Genomic DNA, 25,448 nt, shown 5'->3' on the forward strand with positions numbered 1-25,448 from the left:
ACGCACCTACCGGTCTGGCCAACATACGTCCGCCCGCATGATAGCGGTATCTTATATACTACACCTTCGCGGCATTCCACGAACTTTGTCTCGTGTTTGACGCCACATGACTCCTCTTTCTCGGCACTGTATTCTTCATTTACTTTCGCGCACATAGCTTTCAATTTTTTGGGTGCGGAAAAAACGACTTTTACGTCGTGTCTTTGTGCAACCTTTTTCAGGTTGTGGGAAAGTGCATGGACGTATGGAATAACCACTGGCCTCTTCTTTTCTTTGACATTGTCTTGGTCCCTTATTCGTACTGGCCTTCTCATTATTTTTTCCGCCACTGAAACGAGCAATGGTGTCGGATAGCCTGCTTTTCTCAGCCGTACGTAAGCTGCCGTACGTTTTCTACGTAAGCGCAACAATGCACAGGAATAACAACCACCAACTAGCCCAATTTGAAACTCTCCTAATGTTCACCTCATTTCCTTCTAGGCCTTCGTGTCCAGGTGTCCATGTAATTGTGTGCGTCTGGGAGATGGAAGGTAATATTGCACACGCTCTTTTGTGAGGTTTTCCGGCCAGGTAGTCCCTGCAGGCTGGTTGGGAGTCCGTCACTACGTGTGATGACTTATTTTGGTTGTCTTGTGTTTTTGTGAGGTTTTCCGGCCAGGTAGTCCCTGCAGGCTGGTTGGGAGTCCGTCACTACGTGTGATGACTAATTTTGGTTGTCTTGTGTTTTTATGGTGATGGCTATTCCCAGTGATTCCGCTTCCGCAGGATCCTTGGCATAGATCGAAGCCTGAATAATTGGCCTCTTCTTGTGGTCAACTGCAGCTATTGTGAACTTGCCAGGTTCGCCGTAAGCCCCTATGTCCACGTAGACAACTTCCGCGTCTTTAGACAATTGTTTTTCCAATGATTTGACTCTGGCTTTCCTTCGACCCTTTTGTAACTCATGGTGCTTCGTTCGTGGTGTGCGGTGTGTGGTGTGCGTCTAAGAGTGAACTAGCGTTTAACACTATGTTCTTTCCTTAACATTATGTCGGGTATTCAGTTAGATGAGTTAGTAATATTAGTGCACGCCATAATTGGGGCAAAAAAGCTTTGTAGAATATGTTTGCACTGCATTAAGGGCTGGCAGAATACAGGCTTTCTATGTCATTGAGAGCATAGCCCATTCTATTTGTTAACAATATTGCCACATTTTCAATTGTTGGCCAAATTGGCTCATTGTGGAGCTGTTAATGCAATCTCTCATAATGCTTTTGGCAATGTCTCGTTCTCAGATTCGGTCAACGCCCCCGATCTTGTTTTCTATGGCCGGATAGTTACATATATTTTACCTCTTAAATTTACGCGTATGAAGATTTAAGCACTGTGGTTTGCCGATGAATATCTTGCTTTCTCATCTCCTCTTCCTGAATTTACGTCGATTTAGATGTTTTACCCCTTAAATTTACGCGTATGAAGATTTAAGCACTGCAGCTTGCAGATGAACATCTTGCTTTCTCATCTCCTCTTCCTGAATATACGTTGATTTAGATGTAGGTTCCTCTCGAGAAGTGCTGGTAAAGCTGAACACTAACTTCCAAGCATCGTGCTGTGAAATTAAACTTCAGACCGCTACATTTTCTTTTACCGGCTGTTAGCAATTTAGAAGAGGACACATGTAGACATCCTCATGCTTTCCAGAAGACCAGTGCTTTCGCTGTGAGTTCCGGTTCTCTGCACGGTAGCAAGCACGAAAACCACCGCTACTCTTCTCTACGATTTTATTCCGTCACCTTATTGCATATATGTGGCGGCATTCGGCGGTCTGGGCATTAAAAGGCTCCGGGATATGTTATTGGCTAGAACGAGAAAGCATCTAGCGGAGAAGAAATCCGTGGTCTTTCTGGGCCGGCGGCATTCAGTCATATTAACCATGTTGTCCTGCGCCACAAAACTGCGCCACGTCACTGAGTAACCATATATTTGAGAATCAGTGCAGAATTCCCGTAAATGTGCTAGCTATATATTTAATTTATGTAGTCAAAACGAGATAAATCTTAGTTATACGCAGATAACTCATTTTCCTCCTTTTATCTTGACATTTGTAAAGCCTTCTGTTTATTAGATGTTTGCAGCATTTATTATGATAATATGCATGCGCAAAATAGATATACTTTCTATGCTTTATGCCAGTCATTGCCCTGTATTAACTTGGTGGCCTGGTTGTAGTTGTAGTGCGATCGCTGGCAGACGTTACTTCTTCACAAGACTCTGTAACAGAACAAGAAGGGTATAAATTTCACATGTCTCTAAATGCCATAATCGTAACTCCACACTGTGAAGCCCCCAAAATATAAAACATGGATTCCAGTAATTAATGAAATTAATTGAATGGTCATATATCTCATTCGGGAAATGTCCTTATCCAGCCCTCTTATGTGACTTTGCCTTTTCTATTGATGCTCCAATATTTTCCTTTCTTTTCAGCCCCTCCACAGCAGAACTCAAATAATTAAATTTTTTCATTCCTTAGCTTCTCCATAGGAATTGTAGACTCGATACTCTATTCTTGGCTTCATTTAGGGGGATACCGGTTGACGCGTAGGTAACCCCCAAGCTAGATGTTTTGAAAGGAAGGAGGTTGAATGGTGGTGCTTTTGGTGGTCCTCTTGCTTTTGCCTCACATTTTGGAATTCAATTTGCTGCCGCTTTTGCTTTCTCTTCTGCTGCTGCGCCCAATGAAGTGGAGAGGGAGTTTTTTAATGTAGGCAAGAGATGTTCGTCTTGCAGTAAGTCCGTCAAGCAAGCTCTGATGACAGATAAAATAATAGAAGGAAAACGTTTGAAAGGCAATCAATCAAACGCACACAGATAAACAAAGATGTTTAAGGGTTTTTCATCGATCATGCGTTTCAACTATTAAAGCCTTTGCACCTCATGCAGCATGAACCATATCACACCAGTGACCAGAGAACGCGCTCAAGACGCAATGCGGCTTCCTGAATTATACTTTAATAAGCTGATAAGCTCGTAATATTTATTTGTGTGCAACAAAACCTTATCAGGGCGGAAGTTGCCCTGCAGCATTATCTCACCGAATTTGAATGCTGAAATATATGTTGAAATGAGGATACAGTCGATTCTGCTTTTATAGGTTATCGGTTTTTATTTTGAATGGGTGTAAAATTGCTGAGTTTTAATGTGGCTTTGGTTGACAGCATTTTTTTCTTTAATGAGACCTGTAGCGCGATCTAGCAGCCAGCTGTACACGCCGGCGACATTTTTGCCTGGGCGATTATTCCAATGCTCTATGATGCGCGAGTGCTCATGCTCCCTTAATCGGCGTCAGCGTTGCTAAGTCTCGCAGCTTCTAAAAACCACGATCATCCTTCTGGTATGCGTTGGTTTGGAGCCAACCAACACTAACTTCTGGCCCTCCCATTAAAGCTCTACAAACTTGAAAAATTACGGTAAATCTTTGGTAGGCATTATGTGGTAGGCGCCATGCCCTGGCACTGATAGGCCGGAGGTTCAATGGCAATCCGCGACTCTTTTCGCCTTCACTCACGGAAGCCTACGAACGTAATATTGTTCAGCGGGTTGTTGATGTCATTCAACCAGGTGGTATTATCAAGTTTCAAGGGACTGGCAACAGCCCCTTCTGATATGAAAGGATGAGCGCGAAATAGAACTGGTACTCTTGCACCGTCCGTCTGAAGCCTCGCAGCCCGCAATATTCGCAAGCACTCTTTTGTCAGCCGGCAGCCGGGTGCCTGCTTCAGTGACCAATAGACCACTGTAATTGTCCCACTGAGCTCACCATCTTCCCCTCAAAGAACAACGATGGGTACTAGATGTTCGGTAAGGCCTAAGCCACCTAAAAAATTTTGTCTCAGCACAATCATATCCAAAATGAGTTCGTTTAGTTCTGGCTATCAGGGACTCCGTAGTGAAGGGCCCTAGAAATTTTAACCACGATATGTTATTTAACTGGCACCGAAATTGTATAGTACACAAGAACTTTGCTTTCAGCTTTCATTGAAAAGCGGCTACCGCGGCCTGTACTTGATATCGCGTCTTTGGATTCAGGAATCTAGCACCATAGCTATACTGAATCACTGCGGCCAGCGAAAATCCATTTGTGTTCTTGACATAGCATAATCACACAGTATGCTGAAGAATAGACACGCTACTGCGGGTTCAACACTATCTATCTGCGAATTTTAAATCATTTATTTGCGTCACAAGGAAATTCAGGATATTTTCGAGAATTTTAGGATGGAGTAAGCTAGGGACCTCCAAGAGAGGGGAAAGGGTACGGGGCGACACGCGCACTAGTTTATGGCATCAAAGTTTCTTAATGGTACACTTCGTGCTTACAATAGAACATGATCGACCTCGGAAAGCATTTGGGGTGTATTCTCGAGGCCGCGCAATTGCGCCATTGCGCTACTGACTATTGGCCGCTGGAAAGGTTTCATCTATTACCTCGCCTGAAATATTTGTGTGCAGCAACAGTTCATTATAGGAATACCATTAAATTGAAAAGCCTTGTTTATTTTTAAAATGATTCTACACAGAGCGCGCAGGTCCGCCGCTCGGCAACGAGCCGCGTTTCATACAGCTTATGCTCCAGTTGCACCACACCATTTCGTCTACACGAGAAGTCTCACCCGTGGCGGCTACCTAATACCTTTAGCATACTATATACGTTCTAGAGCAATATACCTGGTGTCAACAGGCTGTTCGACATGCCCGTTTGTTTGCGAGGGAGGGGCATCAGTGTAGGGGCGGTCCTAGCGTGACTTTTCAGACATTAGCCTGCGACATTGCTCGGGGAACAATTTGGTGTTTACTTATCCTGTCTCTCATGTATCGGTTATTGTTTTCAAGCCTCTGAATTGGAATAAGGCGAAAGTCTTTATACGCCCATAATTGTCCGTCCGATCGAACGTTCGTCCGCTAGTAGCGCCACACTACGCGAGATTCCGCGGTGTTCTATGTAGCTTTAAAGCTGTCTGGGAAGAGCTTTAGTGGTAGACAGTGACGGATAATGATAGTTAGAGGTAGTTAGTGATAATGATGGTGATAGTGGCAGCGATGATGACAATGACCTTTGATGATGATAGTCATAATCACCATGGCACCCAAGGCTGACTGCAACGTCATCGGCCGACAGAATGTGACTTCACCATGGCGGCACATCCGCTGACCTCTAATGCCGGAAATTGACGTAGTATTGAGGTCACATCTGGATATGACTGATCATTTCACCAGGCGATTCATACATAATGAAACTCACCCCATCGGGCATTTGATCCAAGCCTCCACGTTGCACCTTCCATTTGGACTATCTTGAACGCGCAGCTCGCAAGATACAGAAGCTGTAAAGCACAATTCAGCGCCGTTTCAAATTCGTTCAGGAAAGAAAGGCGCACTATCGGTCACACTTCTCATCCGATACCTGATCCGCGCCGTAAGGGAAGGGAGGAAGATGTGAATGAAAGAGGTAACAACGAAAGAGGCGCCATAGCGGAGGCATAGTGACCGCCACGCTATAAAGCTTTCGCCCACTGCACTTTAGTGGTCTAAAGTGCCCCCTATATTTTTTGAGCCTCTATGGTTCCATGCCTTCCTTTTTGTGAACGTTCTCACTGTGTTCTGAATATCAGTGCGAATTCCTCTCTATCGTCTCTTTCTCTATAAAATGTAAAGGTTTTATGTTTAATTACCGTATAAGTAAGCACAAGTGTTTGAAAAACTTTATTAGTAACTTTGGCTTTGTACGAGGGGCGTTAATAAAGTTTGCAATATTGTCAAGAAGAATTCAGAGAAGTGATGTTTGGGAGTGAGTTTACTCGTCTCTCAAAATTATGGACTTCGGCGACTATTGGACGAGCTGCCATAAATATTCGCTGCAGACCTACCTTCGGGACAAGGACGAGCTTGACTTTAGAAATCTCTCCCTGGTCGTTGCTTCTTTGTTATCTGCGCAGTTTCTCTTTATGGTAGGGAATAGAAACACGTCACTAGGTGCTGGGTGAGCTGCATATGTACAACGGGACAATATGTTGTTTACTAAGACCATCGGGTGTCGAACCTTAAACTGTGCTGACTGAAGTGGCGTGTGCATGCGATGATGCACACGCAAACGCAGCATCCTTAGTCACGTGCACGCTATTGTGATCAAGTGCGTGCACTGAGCCAGCACTCACATTAACTACTTTCGATATTTTTTCCATGATAGAGGCCTCGTCAGCGCGCATTAGAGCGTCCCATGTGGCTTCAACATGTGGTTCACAATTGAAGGATGGGCGGTTGATATTTTCTTTTCCTGGGAATTCAGGCTTGTTTTAACTATATAAATTCATCTGCGTCGTTTGACAATGTTCTTGGAAGGAGAGTAAATAATACAAAAAACCACACATATATTTTGCAGTTTTTATTTGTCCTTCAGCTTGTGAGAAAACACTACGAACCAACCTACTTCACTGCGCAGTTATTGGTGAACTGTTTTTGTCGCACTTACTTTTGCGTCTACTTGTTAACCGTTTAGTATTCTGACGAGGTGTAAAGGATCTATTTCCACGCTTTGTTTGTCAGTTACGCTCGGCAAGAGCTTTGTCAACGTTCGTAGTTTTAACTGCTTGTTATGTAGTTAGTGGAACGCGTGGTTATTGTCTTGAAATTGTTCAAGCAAAACGGTTTTTATTTACCCCCTTTCCTATGAAATATTTAGCAATGATCGAGAATAAAGCAGCGCAAAATCTTATTTAAATGACCTTGCCAGTTTCTGTACACCGATCAATTTACACTTCTGGGCCGCTGCAAATTGTACCGAAAGATTTAAAATAATTCCTGTAGCGCCCGCTGTTAAAATAGAATTACTTATAGTGGCGCGAAACCTTCAAAACTGCATTTGTTGTTTTGTAACCGCCGCGGGCATGCGGCCTTATCACTCTGATTCTGGATCGCGTATCAGTTCTGCATTCTTTGTTTATTAATGCTCGATGTCACGAGTCGTCCCTTTATCAGTTCCGTTGTAGCGCAAGATGCACCGAGATCTGTCTCGAAGATTCAGGCCACTCGTGTGTCGTTCTACAATGTTACAGCTTGTGCTAGTAGCAGTTTGCGACATTATCTAGATTGTTCTGAGCAGCCTTTAAATTGAGCGTTGACGAGTGCGACGGGCATCCTTCGTTCGGCAATCGACGAGCACGTTTGTTGCTATCGCCGCCGCCGAGTTGCTTGGTTCTTTTGCGGGCGCAAGTCGGCCCAATAAAGAGTTTCTTCAGTGCAGCCACCGACCTTGTCACCACCACGGGTCAATATTTTATATTAAGGTCCTACGTAGTAAGACATCGAAGGCAGAGAAAGAAATCTTCGTGCCATGGGGTGGGAATTGTATTTTGTGTAGAAAGACGGAGACCGTTGAACATGTGTTTATAGATTGTTGGTACGGGGTTTTCACAAGAGATCGCCTACACCAAAGGCTGGACAAATATTCCCTTTAGAACCACATGTAAATTCGTTCTTAGCTGTAGAAAACGATGACGGTTTATCGTATGATAAGATATGCCTTGACTTGTAGAACATGTGGAAATGCCGAATGGCTATTCGCCCTGCCCATCCTCACATCAGACCTATCCGAGAGTATTTTAGGCATTCTATCTACCAGATAATGGATGTTTTGAAAACTACGTGATCTGTACCTTATTTTGTCAAGGTATTATAAAACGTGATCGATATGAGCGTTTTATATTAAGAGGTATTACATGTAAACCGGTTCACGTGAGAAACATCGACTAACTTGTAGTCTGTGTGAAATTAAGGCAATAAAGAAAAAAATCCGGGTGGCACAGTCGTTAAATTGTTTGACTGCTCTGGCCAATGATGCGGGATCGAACCCCGGCTTCAGTGGTTACTTTTCGCCACAGGCGGAAAGCAAGGCGCCTGTGTGCTGTGGTTGTCAGTGCACGTAAAGAAACTCAGGTGGGCGAAATTACCAGTCTCAGTACGTTAAACCCCCTAAACCAAACCAACCGAGGCCTCTTTTGAACACCTGGTATAAATTTATGGTGCTGATAATACTAACTATATGAGCACCCCTCATAAGCTCTTCGAAGGAAAACAATGAATTTATTATCGTAAGGAACATTCTTTATGATATGGTTGTAATCTTTAATTGTTTTAAATTGTGTCCATTTTCATGTTTAATTGCTTGTTTTCTCATGCGGTTGGCCACGCTGAAAACTGACCAGGCCATTACGTATCAAACCAAATGTTTCTAATCGCGAACGTTTAGCGATCTTGCTAGAGTGCTCGACTTTCAATCTATATCCTCTTATTACCAAATGTATTTTTTCAAGAATCCTTAAGTGCTTTATTTACTTCATGCCCAGGAAAAAGAGTAGTTAAATACAAACCGATCCCATATTTCCTTTACCAGACAGTGTTTATCAGCTGAATATGTAGGTTCAAAACAAAATGTATGCTGACTATACTTATAGGTAGCATAGTCAATACTTCATGCAAATAGAGAAATAAATTGCGGCTTTTCATTTTCACCTCAATAAAATGCAACCAGAGCAGGTAGGTTCGACCTGTGATCAATGGAACAGTAAGGTTAAGGCACAAAGGTTGTCACGTACAACATTCAAAGTTTAAAAAATCAGTCACCAGCCTGAATACAGAATGGCGAACCAGGATTCGTCTTGAGGTAAAATTTTCCCTTTACTTCAGAGTTTGTACTACGATAGCCCCTTTCAGCAGATATGTGCGTAGTATCGCACAAACAGGAGTTGTAGGAGTACCAAACATTGTCGCAGGTTATCGATTTGAATGAGCACGTCGTCTTCTTCACAGATTCAATGAAGTACCACCAGGCTCTGTTGTGATTGCAGGTTAGATCAGAAAGCCCTGGAAATTATTACATGCCACATCAATTAGCTGAATAGAGTATACATTATATTCTAGTAAATCAATAACTCGTTACATAATGGAAACACTATTATAGCATCTACGCAAATATAACGCGCTAAGTCATGATAACATCGCCCTGAAATTCAACCAGAGGGAGTCTGGAAGACTGTGGTAATTTTGAACACAGTTATTCTTATTCTGTATGAATTTATTCTTATGCAAACAACCTCTCTATGAAAATAGAATGCCAGTCTAAATACGTGGAGTAAGGAAGCTTTTATTGTTAACAGTTACTTTTTTTTTGCACTGAAAAATGGGTGGCGCGACCATTCACATGATCAGCGCCCCAGATCAGAAGACAAATTGAACAAGATATTTCCAAAATGTGTGCCGCATTCCAAAAAACACTTTCGGAACATCTGTTTTCTGCTAAGGTTTTTGGTAAACAGCACGAAACTCCTTAAATATTTCGCTTATCGCCCTGCATATCATGCTCGCCTCTGACAGCCTCTAGAAGGCACGTCTAACGGGCCGGTATCAGCAGGCTCAACACTATAAAATAGATTCGACAAGATTCTACTTTATATTTCGCAGGAGTGTAACGGTAATATAACGAAGAAGCAAGAAAAACTTGACAATTAAGACTTATACCTTCACAAATGGCGCTTTAAAGGCGATTTCTGATCCAATAGTATTTAGGCTGTTCAGGGATAAACATAGCACTTCATGCGAGTAAACTGTGTAATTGGTCAAAAATGTCGACACAATTTCAAGGTTACTTGACAACAAAAAGACACGGGTGATGAAACAATATTGAAAAACCGGGATAATCCTTCCAACTGGGTAGACTGTCCACCCCGAAAACATTGACATGAAACCTGCAAGATACAAGAGCAATGAATTTGGATCAGCGAAGATTTCGTGATTAGGACGGATTAGTTGGTCAAATAATGTCGCTGCTTAAAATATTTCAATACGTTAACTAAAACGTTTTGTTGATTAAGGTGGATTATACCGTTCAATAGGTGGTTTTCCTATTGTATGAAAATATATTTAAAGTTACTTTTAGTCTTACATTTAACCGCATGTATTGTTCTCCCAGCCTTTTTCTCCCTTCTGTTTCCTGCTCTCGTGGAAAGTTCAAAATTTCTTAACGTTTCTTGTCATAAGTGCTATTCCTTTCCTCACATGCCGCTATGCGTCCAATATTGCGTTGCAGTCGCTTGTTACGGCGCTAAATTGAGCTTCATTATTGCATGACAACGTTCAATAGGTGGTTTTCCTATTGTATGAAAATATATTTAAAGTTACTTTTAGTCTTACATTTAACCGCATGTATTGTTCTCCCAGCCTTTTTCTCCCTTCTGTTTCCTGCTCTCGTGGAAAGTTCAAAATTTCTTAACGTTTCTTGTCATAAGTGCTATTCCTTTCCTCACATGCCGCTATGCGTCCAATATTGCGTTGCAGTCGCTTGTTACGGCGCTAAATTGAGCTTCATTATTGCATGACAACTTTACGCGTCCAAGGAGGTAGTCACAGCAAAAATGCAAATCTGCAATATAGAGTTGGCAAAGGTTGGCTGTCACAGGCCGTTCCCTTGGCGGTGGCTAGTTCGAACATTGTGTATGTAAGGAGGAAAGCACGGCGTAAGTATTCCACACGTTGAATTTGAATTGCTTACAAAACGCGTGAAATAGACGGACAACAGATGTATCGTCTAAGATCCGGCACCTTTAAACTTCTTTCTGACATAACGAATTCCAAATGGCCAGTCACTACCGTTGTGCACATCTTTAGGAAAGAAGAATGCACACGCAGCGTTTCCGCCTCGCAAATATTTTAATTTACGATAGTAAGCACCACAGTCTTTAAACCGGTTCTACAAAGCTACCATTTTAAGAAACATAATATCTGGTTGCGATCTTTTGCAGTGCTTACTGCCCACAAAATGCAATTCAATCCGAAATAAAATTTCGTTAAGTTTTTTTTTAAGAGCAGGGCACTAATATTTTCTAGGAGCAAGTATTTCGCAGGTCTAGATACATTTCACGTAGAGGTTGGAATCTGCATTTTTTTCTATGTAATTGAACGCTGAGTATAGCCAGTCGCTGTAGTTGCTAAATAAAATTTATTAGTTATTCCCAGTTCTATTGGTAACATATTTGATTACTTTTTAATTATTTATTATTTTAGGGACAGTTATGAGTGCAATCCACTTTGAACATGGCACTGAACCAAAGGCTAGCCAGCAGGCGAGCCAAAAAAACGCTAGGGCAAACTTTGATTCCTTTACCAGTGTTCGTGGACTACTTTCACGCGCTGCTTAAGTAACATAGGTTGCATAACAAATGCATTCGTCTACTTGTGCTGAATTAGTGGCGAGAAGTAAAATGCCTAAACAGTTTCTTATTATTCAATGGACACCTATAACACACTGGTGCCACTGTTGAAGGGCACTCGTCAAGAAATCTATTTCTTGGAGCGATTATGGCTTCGGACGCACAGCAAAAAGATGCTAAGCTACTAACATTTATCGTGCACATTTGAAACTTGCCTCCAAAGCGGTGTCGAACTGAAGTAAATTTACAAAAATAAAAAATAAGCACAATATCTCACTTTTCTTTGGAGCTTTTATGCCGTTCAGAGGCAACACGTGCCGATGAAGGAATGACAGTTTCCTGAGCTACGTGCCTCTTTCCTTCAAATAATTTCATGCCTATGTCTATACGTGTACGTAGTAGGGTCTACGAAAACTATTGCACCGGTTTCGGGCAGGTCTAGTTCGAACTCGTGTGCTCGAGTTAATCATGCAGCGCCCCGGCGGGTACTTTTTTGTTATAACAATATTTAAGTAGAGTAAATATCCACAGTGTTTCGCTAAGCAATATAAGTTGTTTCAAAAATCTCTCAGTCATATTTGTTCGCTCTCAGTGAGTGTTATTACGTTTTCTAGGAAACGTTTCGGGGGTTTTACATTCCCCTCTGAGCTTCTCTGGGTATCCCGTTATCACTTTTCAGACCAGTGAGAATATCAATGTCATAGGAAAACAAACAATTCCTGCTCTATATTTCGTGCGATACGCTACCCTTATGCTATTAAGTTAGATTATGACAATGAACTGGACCACTACAACGAGGACTGATTTGAAATATTGGATTATAGCTTCGTAGCATTACTATGAACATCTAACAATTGTCCAAGTAGTGTGCTTACAGCATGAGGTCTGTCTAGAGGGCAGTAGTTCGGGCATTTACTGCAAAGAAAAGGCATCCCTCCTCTCAGAAAATGAAGGACGATGCAGAGCGGTGAGGCCAAATTAAAATTACGTGCTCTGGCACTTCTTTCACTTCATATTGCAGTCGCACATATGCATAAGCACACAGTCACGTTTTACAGTGGGCAAAATAAAAACCTAGAGGGCCATTTAATTATAGTGCGAACACGCGAGTAGCTGGTAACTTTCTCCAATGCGCCAGTGCATCCGATACGGCTCCGAATTAAAGCAAAGTGGCAGGTCATGCGAAATATTGCCTTCGATTTTCTCTTCGCCTTCGTCAGGTGGCTTCGAGCACGGCAGCTTTGGACGCTAAAGCCCTTTGACGAGAATGACCACGTGACCAATTGTGCACAGCCCTGTACATAAATACTGTGCATAGACCTCATGAACACGACGGTCAATAGCGCGAATAGCGAAGGGCGAAAAAATAAGGTAGAGCTGTGTGTAAAGCACGAGAATCTTTAGGCGCTCGTTGTCTGTCGGTGTGCCACCGGCCAGAACAAGGCCCCAAACCGGTTTTTATATTGAGGCAAACCAATCCGAAGAGAACGTAAACACTGAAAACACTTTGATTGGTGCCCTAGTATCTAAAGACTACGCTGTCGATGGCACAATAATTCCGCGAGAAAAAATCGTCTTCAATCAGTGCCGTTTTCCGCCACGACCCTCTCGGTGGGCGCTTCAAATGCACCGCCGTTGCCAGACATGCAGAAGCTCAAATAAGGCCACTTGAGTGCCGTACCTCTTACCTGCATTAGACTGATTATATAAAGCTGCCCCTCTTACACGCCAATATTTGCCCTAAGCGCCATCGCCATCACCGCCGACGCTGTCCTGGCTGGCAGAAGTGGCAGATTTATTTGGTATACTCGGGTTATGTCCTTGTCTCATCAAACGTTCAAGTCCACCTGAAAAGGCTGCGGTTAGTGCATGCCGCCATCAAGACATCGGCACTGACGATAAAATAAAAAACGTGTCACTTTGCCCACGATGAGGTGTTATTCCTGGGACATATCGTGAGCAAGGATGGCGTTCATCGAGGCCCTTTGAAAACGGTTTCGATCGTACCTGTTTCTGCAGGCTTTCGACAAAAAAGCTGTGCGCAGATTGCTTTGGCTGTCCGCCTAATAGCGCCCAATTGTCAGAACATTTCGTGCATCGCCGAACCGCTGAGGAGACTTACAAAGGCTCATATGCCTTTTAAATGGTAAGCGCCGCAATCGGGAGCTTTCAAGGAATTTAAACGCTGCTACAGACCCCTGCTGTCCTTGGGCCTTTTGAAGGAAACGCCGCAGGAATACCTACCGATGCAATTGGCCTTGCCCTAGCCACAGTCAGTGTTCAGAAAACTGAAGGGCAGAAAGGAGTAATAGCGTACGCCTGCCTTTCTCAATTAAAAGCCAAAGCGAATTACTAGGCGTTCGAGAAATAGTGCCTCGAAATCCCCTGGACAACTTGAGAGTTGCGACCATACTTATAAGGCTGACGATTAAAGGTGGTAAGCGATCACTAGGCACTCTGCCGGCTGGCAAACTTGAAAGACCCCTCCGGCCGTCGTGCCCGATGGAGCCTTCGTCTTCAACATTTTGATGTGACTGTAGCAGAATAGTCTTGCCGAAAGCATTCTGCCGTTCCAAGCTCCCGTCGACGCTGCCCCGAAAAAAGAAGACGACGCCTTTCTAGGACCGGTAAGCGCCAGCAGTTTCGCAGAAAGGCAGTGATCAGACCCTGAGCTGAAATACCTAGAAGGAAAGACCCCTTTTCCTCCCACTGAGTTCAAGCGTTAGCTGTCGTTCTTCGCGTTACAAAATTACGTCCTTATCGATCTAACAGGATTGCATGCCTTCTTGTTGCGGCTGAATACCGTAGAGAGCAAATTCCACTGGCGCTTTATGATAATACAATGGCAGGACATCTCGCCGTGCACGCACGTTGCACCGAATCCAACAGAAGTATTATTAGCCACTGTTAGCTGCCGACGTCGCCAATTACGCCAAAACATGCCGTGAGTGCCAGCAACGCAAACACCCCCGAAGAAACCTGCTGGTTGAATGAACGCGATACAACCCCAATGAAGCCCTTAGAGCAAATAGAGTTAGATCTGCTCGGACCTTCCCAACTTCAACGACGGGAAACAAGTGGATAATCTTGGACACTTAGTACATGACCCATTACACCGAATAAAAAGCCCTGCCTAGTAGTTCCGCTGCGGAAGTCACCAATTTTTTTGTCGACCAAATTCTCCTCCGACACTGCGCCCCAGAAGTGCTCATCGCGGACAGGGGATCAGCATTTATGGCGCAGCACACTCAAGCCAACTTGAAGTACAGCCAGACAAGCCAGCGGAGAACGACTGCTTTCCACCCGCAGACAAATGGGCTTACAGAACGTCTGATTAAAACTATCGCGGACACACCACGTACGTCGACGCTGAGCACAAGACCTGGGACGCCATCCCTGAGTACGTGATCTTCGCGTATAACACGGCCGTCCAGGACACAACCAGAGCAAACCCATTCAACTTTTTGTATGGCAGGGAGCCTACGACAATGCTCGACGCGATGTTGCCGCACGTAACTGCAGAAAAATTCAGTGTCGCCGCCTACCTGCAGAAGTGCAAGAGGAAGCCCGACGGCTCTCCCGGATGTGCTTCAAAAAGCAGCAACCCACCGAGTCCTGACGATATAACTTGCGACTACGCGACGCAGATTACAAACCAAGAGACAACGTCAGAGTAAGGAAGCCCACCAGCCATTGTGGATTAAGTGAGAAGTTGTTACGTCGATACCGTGGGCAGTACAAAATGCTTTGCCGCATCGGACAAGTGGACTATGAAGTCATTTCTGACTGTACAACTGCATCACAACGGCGACTCGCACGCACAGAAATCGTAAATGTTGTACGTCTGAAACCGTATTACTCGCGTTAAAGAATCCACGACGTTTAAACTTTGTAATGTTCGTGTTTACTTTTATTTGTTTATTTTCGGATATCGGGGCGATGCTTTTTAAGGGGAAAGATCAATGCCTTACAGCCACGCACATGTGCTTCTACAATGTTCCAGGGTATGCTAGTCACCATACGCGGTTTTATCCAGATCTTTCTTCGACGCCTTTAAAGTGAGCGCTGAAGAGTGAAACTGCATTCTTTTCTTGACGACCGAATTGCACATTTGTTGTTATTGCCGCCGCCGAGTTGCTTAGTTCTTCAAAGGTGCAAGTAAGCCCAATAGAGTGTCAAACAAGTGAAATGCCAGTGTCTATGTTTGTGGCTACCGGGCTTGTCATCACTACGTCACAATATAGTTGCTCGGCCATCCACGAACCTAAGAAATCCTCAAAAAAGCAGTCTCGGCCAGAACGCGTTCCAACTGAGAGCTCGCATAACAGCACCTAGAAGGAAAATACCGAAGTGAACACGTGCCGGAGTCGGTGTTGTGCCCCAGCGAGCCGACGTTGCTGCGCAGGTTAAATACTGCTGCATCAGGTCATGTGACTGATAACGTAGACGAGGGTTGTCGTTTCCAGACGTAGGCGTTGTGGAGCACCTGATTCAGGTTTCGTTCAGGTTCGGTCGATGATGTATAGGGTGATTCGGCCATCCACGAAGCGAGGAACCAAAATAGCAGTCTCAACAATAGGCAGGGACAGCACCAGAGTGTGTTTAAGCGGAGAGCCAGCACGACAGCTTTTGGAACGCAACATCGTACCGGATTCAGTGTCGTCACAGACGTCCATTTCTTCTCGAGAAGACCAGCGTATTTCTTATCTATGTCACCCGGCATGTCTGCTTCCTTCTTAAACGCCTCCAGAGCTTCCATGAACCCATTTGATGTCAAGTAGTCAGCGATCGCCTTGTTCAGTTCTTCTCTCTGCCTCTGCGACAACACCATTTTCATAGTCCGGGAGCGTTTGTGTGTTCACGTAATCCAAGTGATTCCTCTTCGGCACGAAGGGTCGAGGAGCTGGCTTCAAGGCTGTTGCCTCCACCTGGTGGTGCTCGCTAATTCATTCATTCCCAAAATATGAGATTTAAAGAGAAACACATTCGTTTCTCACCACACTTCCCACAATCCCATGCTCCGCTTTCACTTTTCGTTTTCACTTTGCGTTTTCACTTTTCGAAGACCAGTTTCGCTGTGTGATGGCGTTATTCTCTCTTCTCGGTAACTGCGGAAAAAAGAAAGCCTGGTGAGAGTTGCACGGTGAGCTCCAGTTGTTCGTTTCTAGGAGAATGTGCTAGGTTTGCGACACAGTGTCGCTCAGAAATAAACTGTTCGTTGATTGAAAAAGTGGTCGTGTGCGCCTAATGGCTAAGCGCGAGAAAGATTTCATTATAGCTCGTTACCAAACCAAAATACCGACAAGCATTTATGCGACTAAGCCCTTGTGCTTATTTTATATGCAGTATACAGAAGCGCTAACGCATGCTTTTTAAACTAAAAATGAGAAATGTGGGCTTGATAGGGTTCACAAGCTTATTCATATCTTTGTGCCGGAAGCATGCGCGTAACGTTGCGTACACAAGGCACCCAGGAGAAGGCATAATGAAATTTCGATATACTACCTTGTCATTCCATTATTTACAGGCACATCCAACAAGCAGAAAAGCGTAACTTTTTCAGGGCTTTTCCTCAGGGGAGTACATTATGCAACCACTTAAATGCTCCGAAAAAGACTACTTATATCTGCTTCAGAAAGGCGAATAGCACCGTTGCTATACTAGCGCCCTCACTGAGTGCATCCATGCTTCCCAAAAGTGAAAATGCTCATAGTTAGCATCATCCAAAGAGCGAGAGTGAAGGGTATGAATTTAAGTTAGCTGCTGTACCGTCGGAACTGGCAAGCACCGACAAGCGCCAGCGAGCGAAACGCCGCTACACGACCGCGCCTGCTACCGCAGTCATCAGAGCAGCCTGGTTACTTTCGGCATAGATGGTACGTCTCTCTATTGGAGTTGTGTAGACGGTTGCTTTAGTTGATAGTCACCTATCAGTGGCCCGCACTGGACATCGCGACCCATGTCGCCTTGTCATCCTAATTTCAAGCTGGGAAATAGCGTTTGGACAGTCGTCTTACACTGCACATGTATTCTAAATTTAAGGCGCCAAAACAACCCGCACACACACACGATAAGAACAGAACAGAGCGTTATGGTGCATTTATTTCTTTATCGTACAGCTACGACATCAAAGATCCTAGAGGTGATGCTCATGTACCTTCCGTCCTTCCGTTTTTGCGCTGATGTTTTAAAGCCACTATGTGCTGATGACTGGATTGAACTGTTGCATATCTAGACCACAAAATATTACCATAAACATTCACTTTTAGAAATAAACTGCTACATATATTATTTCGCAGCCATGACTGAACATCGCGCTGGTAATACGAAATCGTTTCATTAAATTACGTACATATATCAAGCAAGAAATAATTTTGGCTTGTAGTCAGTGCGCTGGCCGCGAAGAAAGGGAAGTGAACCGAAAACAACAAGAAGATTACCGTATACGAAGTTTCGTGAGTGAATCCTTTTCGCCTGGGAGGCCATAAACATCATACTTATGTTGAAAATAAACTCGATTTATTTTTATTTCAAATCCTGGCGCGTACTGGCTGCTGTGCCGCTGCATCACCGCATAGTTCAACAAGTGCCTCGTGAATACTTTCTGCTTGCATGCCGCTAAACTCGGAATACGCAAAAAAACCTCTCACATCTCATTACACACCTGTAACGCCTTCATATCTACTTGCTGTTGTGCCGCCGGAGGAGCACACGCGTGAGGAGTGTCCTTTCACTAGCGCAAAACTTTTGATTCTAAACAGGAGCCTTAACCGCACGGTTAAAACGAACGTTTAATTAAAAATTATGTTTTACAAACTTCAGGACAAAGCTACCCTATGGTAGAGCCTTCAAACTTATCCCCACTACAATGACAGCGCTACCTATTACAAATATGCACCAAAGAGCACGGTACAGCTTTTCTTTGAATTATTTTATGCTTGCCACTATTCGCGATGGCGAGGTTGAGGGAAAATGATTCACATAGTTGGCGGCATTCAATATTATTCCAGGTGCCTCCCCGAAATGACATTGTTGACACCGTAGTGTCAATGACAGTATTCTTTTCAATTGACAAAGTGCGGAATTAACCATACAGAGTATGTCAGGTCTGCTTCTGAGCCTGGTTACTTTGGACAGTTCCAACTTTGGTTCTGAAAAAAAAAGCCGCCTTTTTGAAACAGCTCTTTTGTACCCTGTAGTGTGTTAGACATGGAGACGAAAAATACTAATGAAGGGGTGCTAGTTATAATCTCACGCGTTCCTCTTATTAGTGGAACAGCTTTTGTAGGAGGACATGTAGTATGCTAGGTACGAGATAGATTGAAGGCCGGCTCTTCTGATCTCAGTGTGGAGGATTAGCTTTTACCAGTAGACTGGTCATTTTATTCTACTCTCGTCTTTTGGATATATCTCTTGATATTTACGTATTTCTGTATAAACTGAATTCGATATTAAACGTTATATCGCAAATGTTCACCAATGCTGACTCAACGTAAAAGAAAAGTCAATGTTCTTACTTCCTGTGCATCCAGTCTGATGTGTCCCACCATTAGGGTAAAAGTCAATGTGCCCCATTGCTGCCTTTTTTCCGAATTCCAACTCAGTCATCTCGCCTTCGTTTGTGTGAATAACGTCCACATACGCAGCATCCGAAGATGCCAATGATACATTTGGATTTTCAAAAAGAAGCCCTGCCGGGTCGAGACCTAAAGAAAGAATACAGGTAGAGGCGCTGTAGAATGTTTTTCATTGCTCACTTACTTGTTATTTATTATCAATTTTTTACGTTAACCACTGTACAGCGAGAAGAAGAAGATGTGTACACAGAATGAACAGCACTGAACAGGAGTGGACCGGGAGTCTCAATTCGCCATTTCAGCAAACATTTCAATGAGGGGACATCGCCTAGGGCTAATCCTATTTCTTGAGCTTCTTTGAACACATTCATTTTTTCTAAACAGTCAGCAGAAGTTTTTTCGTGGTGAAATTTTACAGCTGAAAAAAAAGCCTATGAGAACTTAGTGTGTAGGCCCTACTGTTTTCTAGCATCTCAAAAAAGAGCATCTGGCAGAAAACTCGGCTTCACCTCAGAGATGCAAGTTGCCTGACGCGTTGTTTTGTTACAATAACAAGACTAACTATCATTTTTGAAATCAAGCCGTTTATAAGCTCTCCTTTACGGAACCGCTTGTTGCTCACTATAATGTACGAACCTCCTCGCTTGTAATATTTCCTAATTTCTTTCGTCCTATCAATACATCTTTAAGCTACTTTGATGATCGTATAAAAATATTGGAACCAACCCAAGAGAGCAGAGAAAAGACGCGTTTATAGGCGACCTCCAAATAGTTTTCAAGGTATATGGCGCACTAAGCGGCCGACGAGTGGCATTGTCAATCTCCTAAAAGAAGGAGCGCTCGACAAGCATCAAAACAGCAAAGTCGCAGTATGAAGCTTTAGCCGCGTTTCATTGGAGGCGCAATAAAAAAAAAAGCCCGTCTGTTCTCCGCACCAGATTTTTATTGCTGCATCTATTCGAGACGTAAGGCCGAATATACGCTCAAACCTTGGAACTACAGTTTTGGACTAGCATTATTTTCGGTAAACATATTATGTACGGCGCGCACAAGTGAAACTGCGGTGTGTGGATGCCCGTGAAACTCTGTGCGCGGACTAGCAACTTCGTACCAAGTTCCGAACCAAAACTTTCTGGCATTAAGTGGTAAATCCGCTGAAGAGTTCCTTGTCACAGGCGACATAGCGTTGCATATTAGCAGCAAGAACCAAACGAACCAAAAAATAAGAAGGGTACAACGTTGCTGAAAGGAATGTCGAGTAAAAGCATTAGCTGCTGGTGACCGAGCGCTGTTTTTTTTCTTCCACGGTTCCCCGCTTCCTCGCCGACGGCTTGAATGTCTAGCGCAGCGTAGCTTTCGCAACAAATTGATACCTCTAACGACAACATGCATCGATGCTCTGCCGTTAAGTGGCAGTTTAGCCATGCTTATGGCACGGAGGTCAAAGATGCATGCCCATTTTCCTTGATGAAGCACGATACAGCGGTACACACAGGTCACAATGGTCAAGGCATGTGTACCTAGGACTTCACCGGCTTTCCTGTAACCTCTGCGCTACAACCAAAACTCTTCGACATACCATAAATCTTCAATCAGAAAGCGCGAGTTAAACTGGAAGCTCGTTCAAGCAATAAAAAAACAAAAACTGTCGATAATTTCTTGATCACTCTCTTTCCACCTTCGCACTTTCAACTTTCGGTCATCAGAGGCGCACGTAATCGGTAAGTAATAAACTAGGTTTACGTACGACAAATATCAAACTGATACACACGTTATTTCTGCAAACATCAAAGGGCTTGGACGAAAAAAATTTTGGAAGCAGCTGTTCATCTCATTATTTTTAGCGTCATCCAAAGCAAGAAAATATCCGACACTATGATGCCTTGTAAAAGGTTAAAATTGGTTCTAAATCAGAATTATTGCATTGAGCTTCTAAATATAGAGTACCACTACAAATTTGCGATTTTGAATGATACTATATGTTAGCCTTTAATTTCGTCTTGGTTTCACAATTGACATGTAGCTTAGAAGTTTATTCATAAATGGTTTCTTCTGAATCACTTCAATATTTGGAAATACTGCATTTCTGTTTCAAAATTGGACGCTGCTCATTAAACTATCACTGGGCTGTTGCTCGCGAGAAAGCATTTCTCTTGGTTTCGGAATTTACCCATTGATTTTATCGAAGCACTGCACTATACAGAATTAACGCTTTTCCAACTCGCAGGCCAAGCGGTAAAAACATCGGATATTGCTCCAGTGTTGCATGAGTTCACTTTGTGATAATTTACTTCAAGGCCACCGCAGCTTCGTTAGGCAGTGAGTATAAATTACTAGCTTTGCAAGGGCACCTTCCGTCTGGAAATAAAAGACCTCACCCTTTCATGGGATGTTCATTTCTATTATGAATAAACAAATGGCAGCTTGTGTTGAAGTTAAACGCTGTCTTGAAACTAGAATCATGTCGCATAATCCGGCAGTGGATACAAAGAAACAGTAAAGGCTAAATCTTGTTTTAAAATTTCTTAACATCGTTGTTCATATGTTTGCGCTATAATTTACGCATGCGCACAGCGTCCTTTGGTTTTTCACCACCGGCATTGAACAATGTGTTTGCACAGCCAGTTGTGCCCTGCAAGGCCCACATTCTCACAAAACTCTCAGGCCCAAGCATCACAAAACTCTCAAATCCAAACATACATGAGGTTATATCTTCTTCAGAGAAAGCTTCTCAGCCTTTAACTTCTAGCCTCCCCAAACCTTTCAAAGCCCGAGTTCAGCTGCCTCACAAACAAATTATTCGATGATGCGTCAATGGATGCCGAATGCGTGTCTCCTATCTCGTAAGGCTTTTAAGTCAATAGATGGCAATGCCCTAAAACACGTTTCCTGCGCGCATTTACCTTTCATCCTTGAGACAACACGATCTCCGCGTGAAGGGTATGACGCATTGGATAGGGTTTCACACGCACAGGGATAATTTTTTGCACGCTTTAGTTCTTAATTTTTATTTGTAAAGTATTATTTGTTCGTAATTAATAAAATAATTGATATACCGATAATTAGCTATAGAAAACAATGACTTTTCAATCTGAGCACCTTGATACTTTTGCAAACATTTTTCATTATTTCAAAGATTTAGTTGCTCAGTTACATACCATAAATTTTCATAAATAGCCTCATCACGGATTGGCATTTCATTCTGTAAATTTTTATGCCTCGGAAACCCATTTTTCAATTCTTTAATTGTTTTGTTGATTTCTTTCACTCATCAATTTGTTGCACTGATCTCATTAACTCTTCATCGCCTTTTACACGCCGATCGATCATTAGTACCTACAACCGCAATAAAATTATACAATTTTTTCCGCAGCATCCCATATTTCAGGCACACTAGGCCGACTACTACAACTACTGCTTCGGCGGCTATTCGACTGAACCAGCTGTACAAGGTAAGGCTGGAAATGGTTAACAAAAAAGATGCGGCGCAAGCGATGTAATCGTTGAATTCAAAAGGCCGCCTCGCTTCCAGTGTGTATTGTATTTTCCAATTGTCTGCATTAGAAAGTAAACATTATCAACGAAATTTAAGCCTTATTTAGGTTGAGTCTACAGGAAAAAAGATTCAAGTCAGCAGATTTTCCTGAAGCCACGCCACTGACAGCACCCTGCGACGCACCGAAGATGAAGCCCGAGAGCTCTGCATGTGCACGAAATGGAGAAAACAATATGGCAGAGTAAGGTTAATGAGCGGCCGACGCGGCCCCCATATTCTCTGTTTCTATTTTTCTGGTATAGATGGTATCATCGCCACGGAGCGGTGGGAACATATTTGGAGAACTTCAGAACGGGTATAGAACTGGTAGGCGCTTAGATGACAGCCTTTTCATGCTTACCCAATGCATCGAAATAGCTAGAGCGGAGAACAGAGCTGTGTATCTTTTGCCTATCTAGGCATTAACGGGAGTAGGACAACTTAAACAGGAAATTCCTGTGGAGCATGCTCAAAAGAATAAGACATCATTCATGGGATAACAGACTTTCTGCAGGAAATACACCGGCATAACAAAGTATAAATTAAATGGGAAGGAACTAGAAGTGCGGACACTATCAACTTGTTGTGCAAAGGATTCAGACAGGTTGTCCTCTATCACCGCTGCTATGCATTCTTTGTGTGATAAATATGGAACGGGGGCTACCTGAAAGTAACCTAGGTTTTAACCTGTCATATAGATTAGGCGGAAAGGTCGTAGAACAGCACCTCCCAGACGTCTGCAGACGATATTGTGCTGTTAGCAGATAGCCATGAAGACTTCAAAGTATAGTTAAGTATCATGGAGACAAAGGGGACACTCTAGACTTCAGTGTTAGCGCAGGTATGTCGAGCCTGATGATTTTCAATGGCTCAACTGATCAGGGTCAAGATACAAGGCCGTGAAATACACAGAGTGGCAGAAAATAAATATTTCTGATGTAGGTAAACGAAGAATTGACGTACATTGAAAGGAATGACCAATCACTTAGGACAAAAGCTTTAAGAGATGCCTGGTTAATGAAGCATACAGAATTTGTGGGGATACAAAAGGTATCAGGTGCTAAGGCGTATTTGGAAAAGAATCAAGATGCCCAGGCTCACTTTCGTAAATGAGATTTTGACCTGAAAGCAGATGTACAGTCGATATCAAAAATAATTCAGGCAGCCATCGGACTATTCACACTCGGTGCCCACGGCAAAACTACAAGTGAGGCGGTACAGGGAAATATGGGCTTGGCATCTTTCCAAGCTCAAATTAAGGTATTAATGAGGAACAGGTGGGCAGCTAAAGTATTTAAATACCTATATCTATAAAGTCTCGGGAAGGAACAGCAGTTTACGTTAAGTAGCCAGCCACGGGAAGTAGTAGGCGAATATGTCTACTTAGGACCGGCAGCAACCGCAGATCCGAACCACGAAAAGGAAATAAGAATAAGATTGAGTTGAAGCGCATTTGGCAAGCACTCGCATATTGTGACTAGCCGCTTACCGGTATCGCTCAAGAGGAAAGTATACAACAGTTGTATCTTACCTGTACTCACCTGTGGGGCTGAAATGTGGAGGCTAACCAAGACTTAGTTAACGACAGCTCAGAGGGCTATGGAACGAAAAATGGCAGGGATAACATTAAGACATAGGAAGTGTGCAAAGTGAGTCAGGGAAATAACTCAAGTTACTGACATTCTAGTGGATATTAAGAAGAAATGGGCATGGGCAGGGCATGTAGCGCGAAGGCAGTATAACCGATGGTCGCTTAGGGTAACAAACTGGATTCCAAGGGAAGGAAAGCGTAGCAGGGGGCGGCAGAAAGTTAGGTGGGCGGATGAGGTAAAGAAGTTCGCAGGGGTCAAGTGGATGCAGCTAGCACAGAACCGGTGTAATTGGAGAAATGTGGGAGAGGCCTTCGCCATGCAGTGGGTATAGTAAGGCTGGTGTTGATGATCTATAAGCCGTTGATTCACAATGGAGGGAAAGAACTCGGAAACTACCAGTAAGTATGCTGGTCATAAGGACGAGAAGTAAAGAGCGTTAAACAATAGGTGAAAAACACAGAAGGTAAAAATGGGAATAATTTCATGTGAAAAACGGAGCGTTCCTAAAGCCAAAGTGGGAAAGACAGATCAGGAAGTTTTCTCTAATAACATAAGAAACAGTGCCCTAATTATTGAAGATAGACCTGAGTGCCTAGAACACGCAGCTACAAAACGAAAATTAATGAAGAAGATGACACGTGTGCAGCATGTGGTAAATTCATAAAACAAAATTGAACATCTTATACTAGATTGTGATGGTAACCACGCGAAGCTCTATGCAGGCTCAGTTACTCTTCCTGAGGCCCTGGTGTTTAGAGATGCCAGTACTCGAGTGAATGAATCTGCGGTGGAAGCTAACAAAAGGCGTTTGGAAAATTGGTCGATTAAAAACAGAAATCTGGCATTATGTCCTATCCTATGGCTGATATAAAACAATATTCTATATTTCGGGGAAAAAACAAGCATTATAGCAACCGCTACCACCTCGTTTCAAAGGGGACGCTCCTACATTCCGTCCGTCCGTCCGTCCGTCCGTCCAGCCAGCCAGCCAGCAAGCCAACTATCCAGCCAATGGCAGAAATGAAAACAAGCGGCAGCTGGTAAAAGAAAACAAGCACCAGCGGGTCTGCCCTCCAAGCGAATGCCACTTTTGTTCGTAGTTGAGCCCATTTTGGACGTCATGGTCGGTATGCGAGGCTGGCGCCGGCGGTTTTTCTGCGTCCGTTTTGTTTCAGGTTTTTTGAGAGCATAGAACATTATTTATTATTCAAACAAAGTAAAGCAGCTTGAACACCTAGCGTACGCGTTTGAGCAACCACCAGTTCCAAAAAAACTGTGCTAAGAAAAACAATGTCGAGCATACGTCGACAGCGAAAGCGAAGTCATAGCACATTTGCGCGAGTCGGGAGTCGGCCGCAGAGTGCGAAAAGCGCACGAGCTGGCCCGTTTAACAGTTGCCCTTTACACACTTCATCACGTTTCAGTAGCAACTAATGGGAAATGCATTTTCTAGGCTGTAATCCTAGTCGACAGCGCGTTTTACAATCTTGGAGCATCGCCCACT

At 43.4% G+C, this 25,448-nt stretch overlaps 1 protein-coding gene across 6 annotated transcripts in view; it reads right to left on the minus strand.

The window, feature by feature from the left end:
* The window catches only part of LOC146193286 (phospholipase A1-like), a 230,302-nt gene that overhangs the window by 86,861 nt on the left and 117,993 nt on the right, over nt 1-25,448 (minus strand). For 2 of the 6 annotated variants that reach the window (XM_084602655.1, XM_084602654.1), the window contains exons 7-8: nt 18,758-18,946; nt 8,659-8,898 (exon numbers count right to left, since the gene is read on the minus strand). In XM_084602655.1, the coding sequence (XP_084458781.1) occupies nt 8,659-8,898; nt 18,758-18,946 (429 nt within the window). Of the gene's footprint in view, nt 1-1,922; nt 2,251-5,281; nt 5,364-8,658; nt 8,899-12,928; nt 13,088-18,757; nt 18,947-25,448 lie in introns of those variants that run through there. The other 4 variants (XM_084602656.1, XM_084602652.1, XM_084602653.1 and 1 more) reach the window with 4 other exon arrangements.

The sequence above is a fragment of the Amblyomma maculatum genome, chromosome 4, assembly GCF_055883805.1.
Source record: "Amblyomma maculatum isolate TAMU_Amacu chromosome 4, ASM5588380v1, whole genome shotgun sequence".
Taxonomy (NCBI): Eukaryota; Metazoa; Arthropoda; class Arachnida; order Ixodida; family Ixodidae; genus Amblyomma; species Amblyomma maculatum.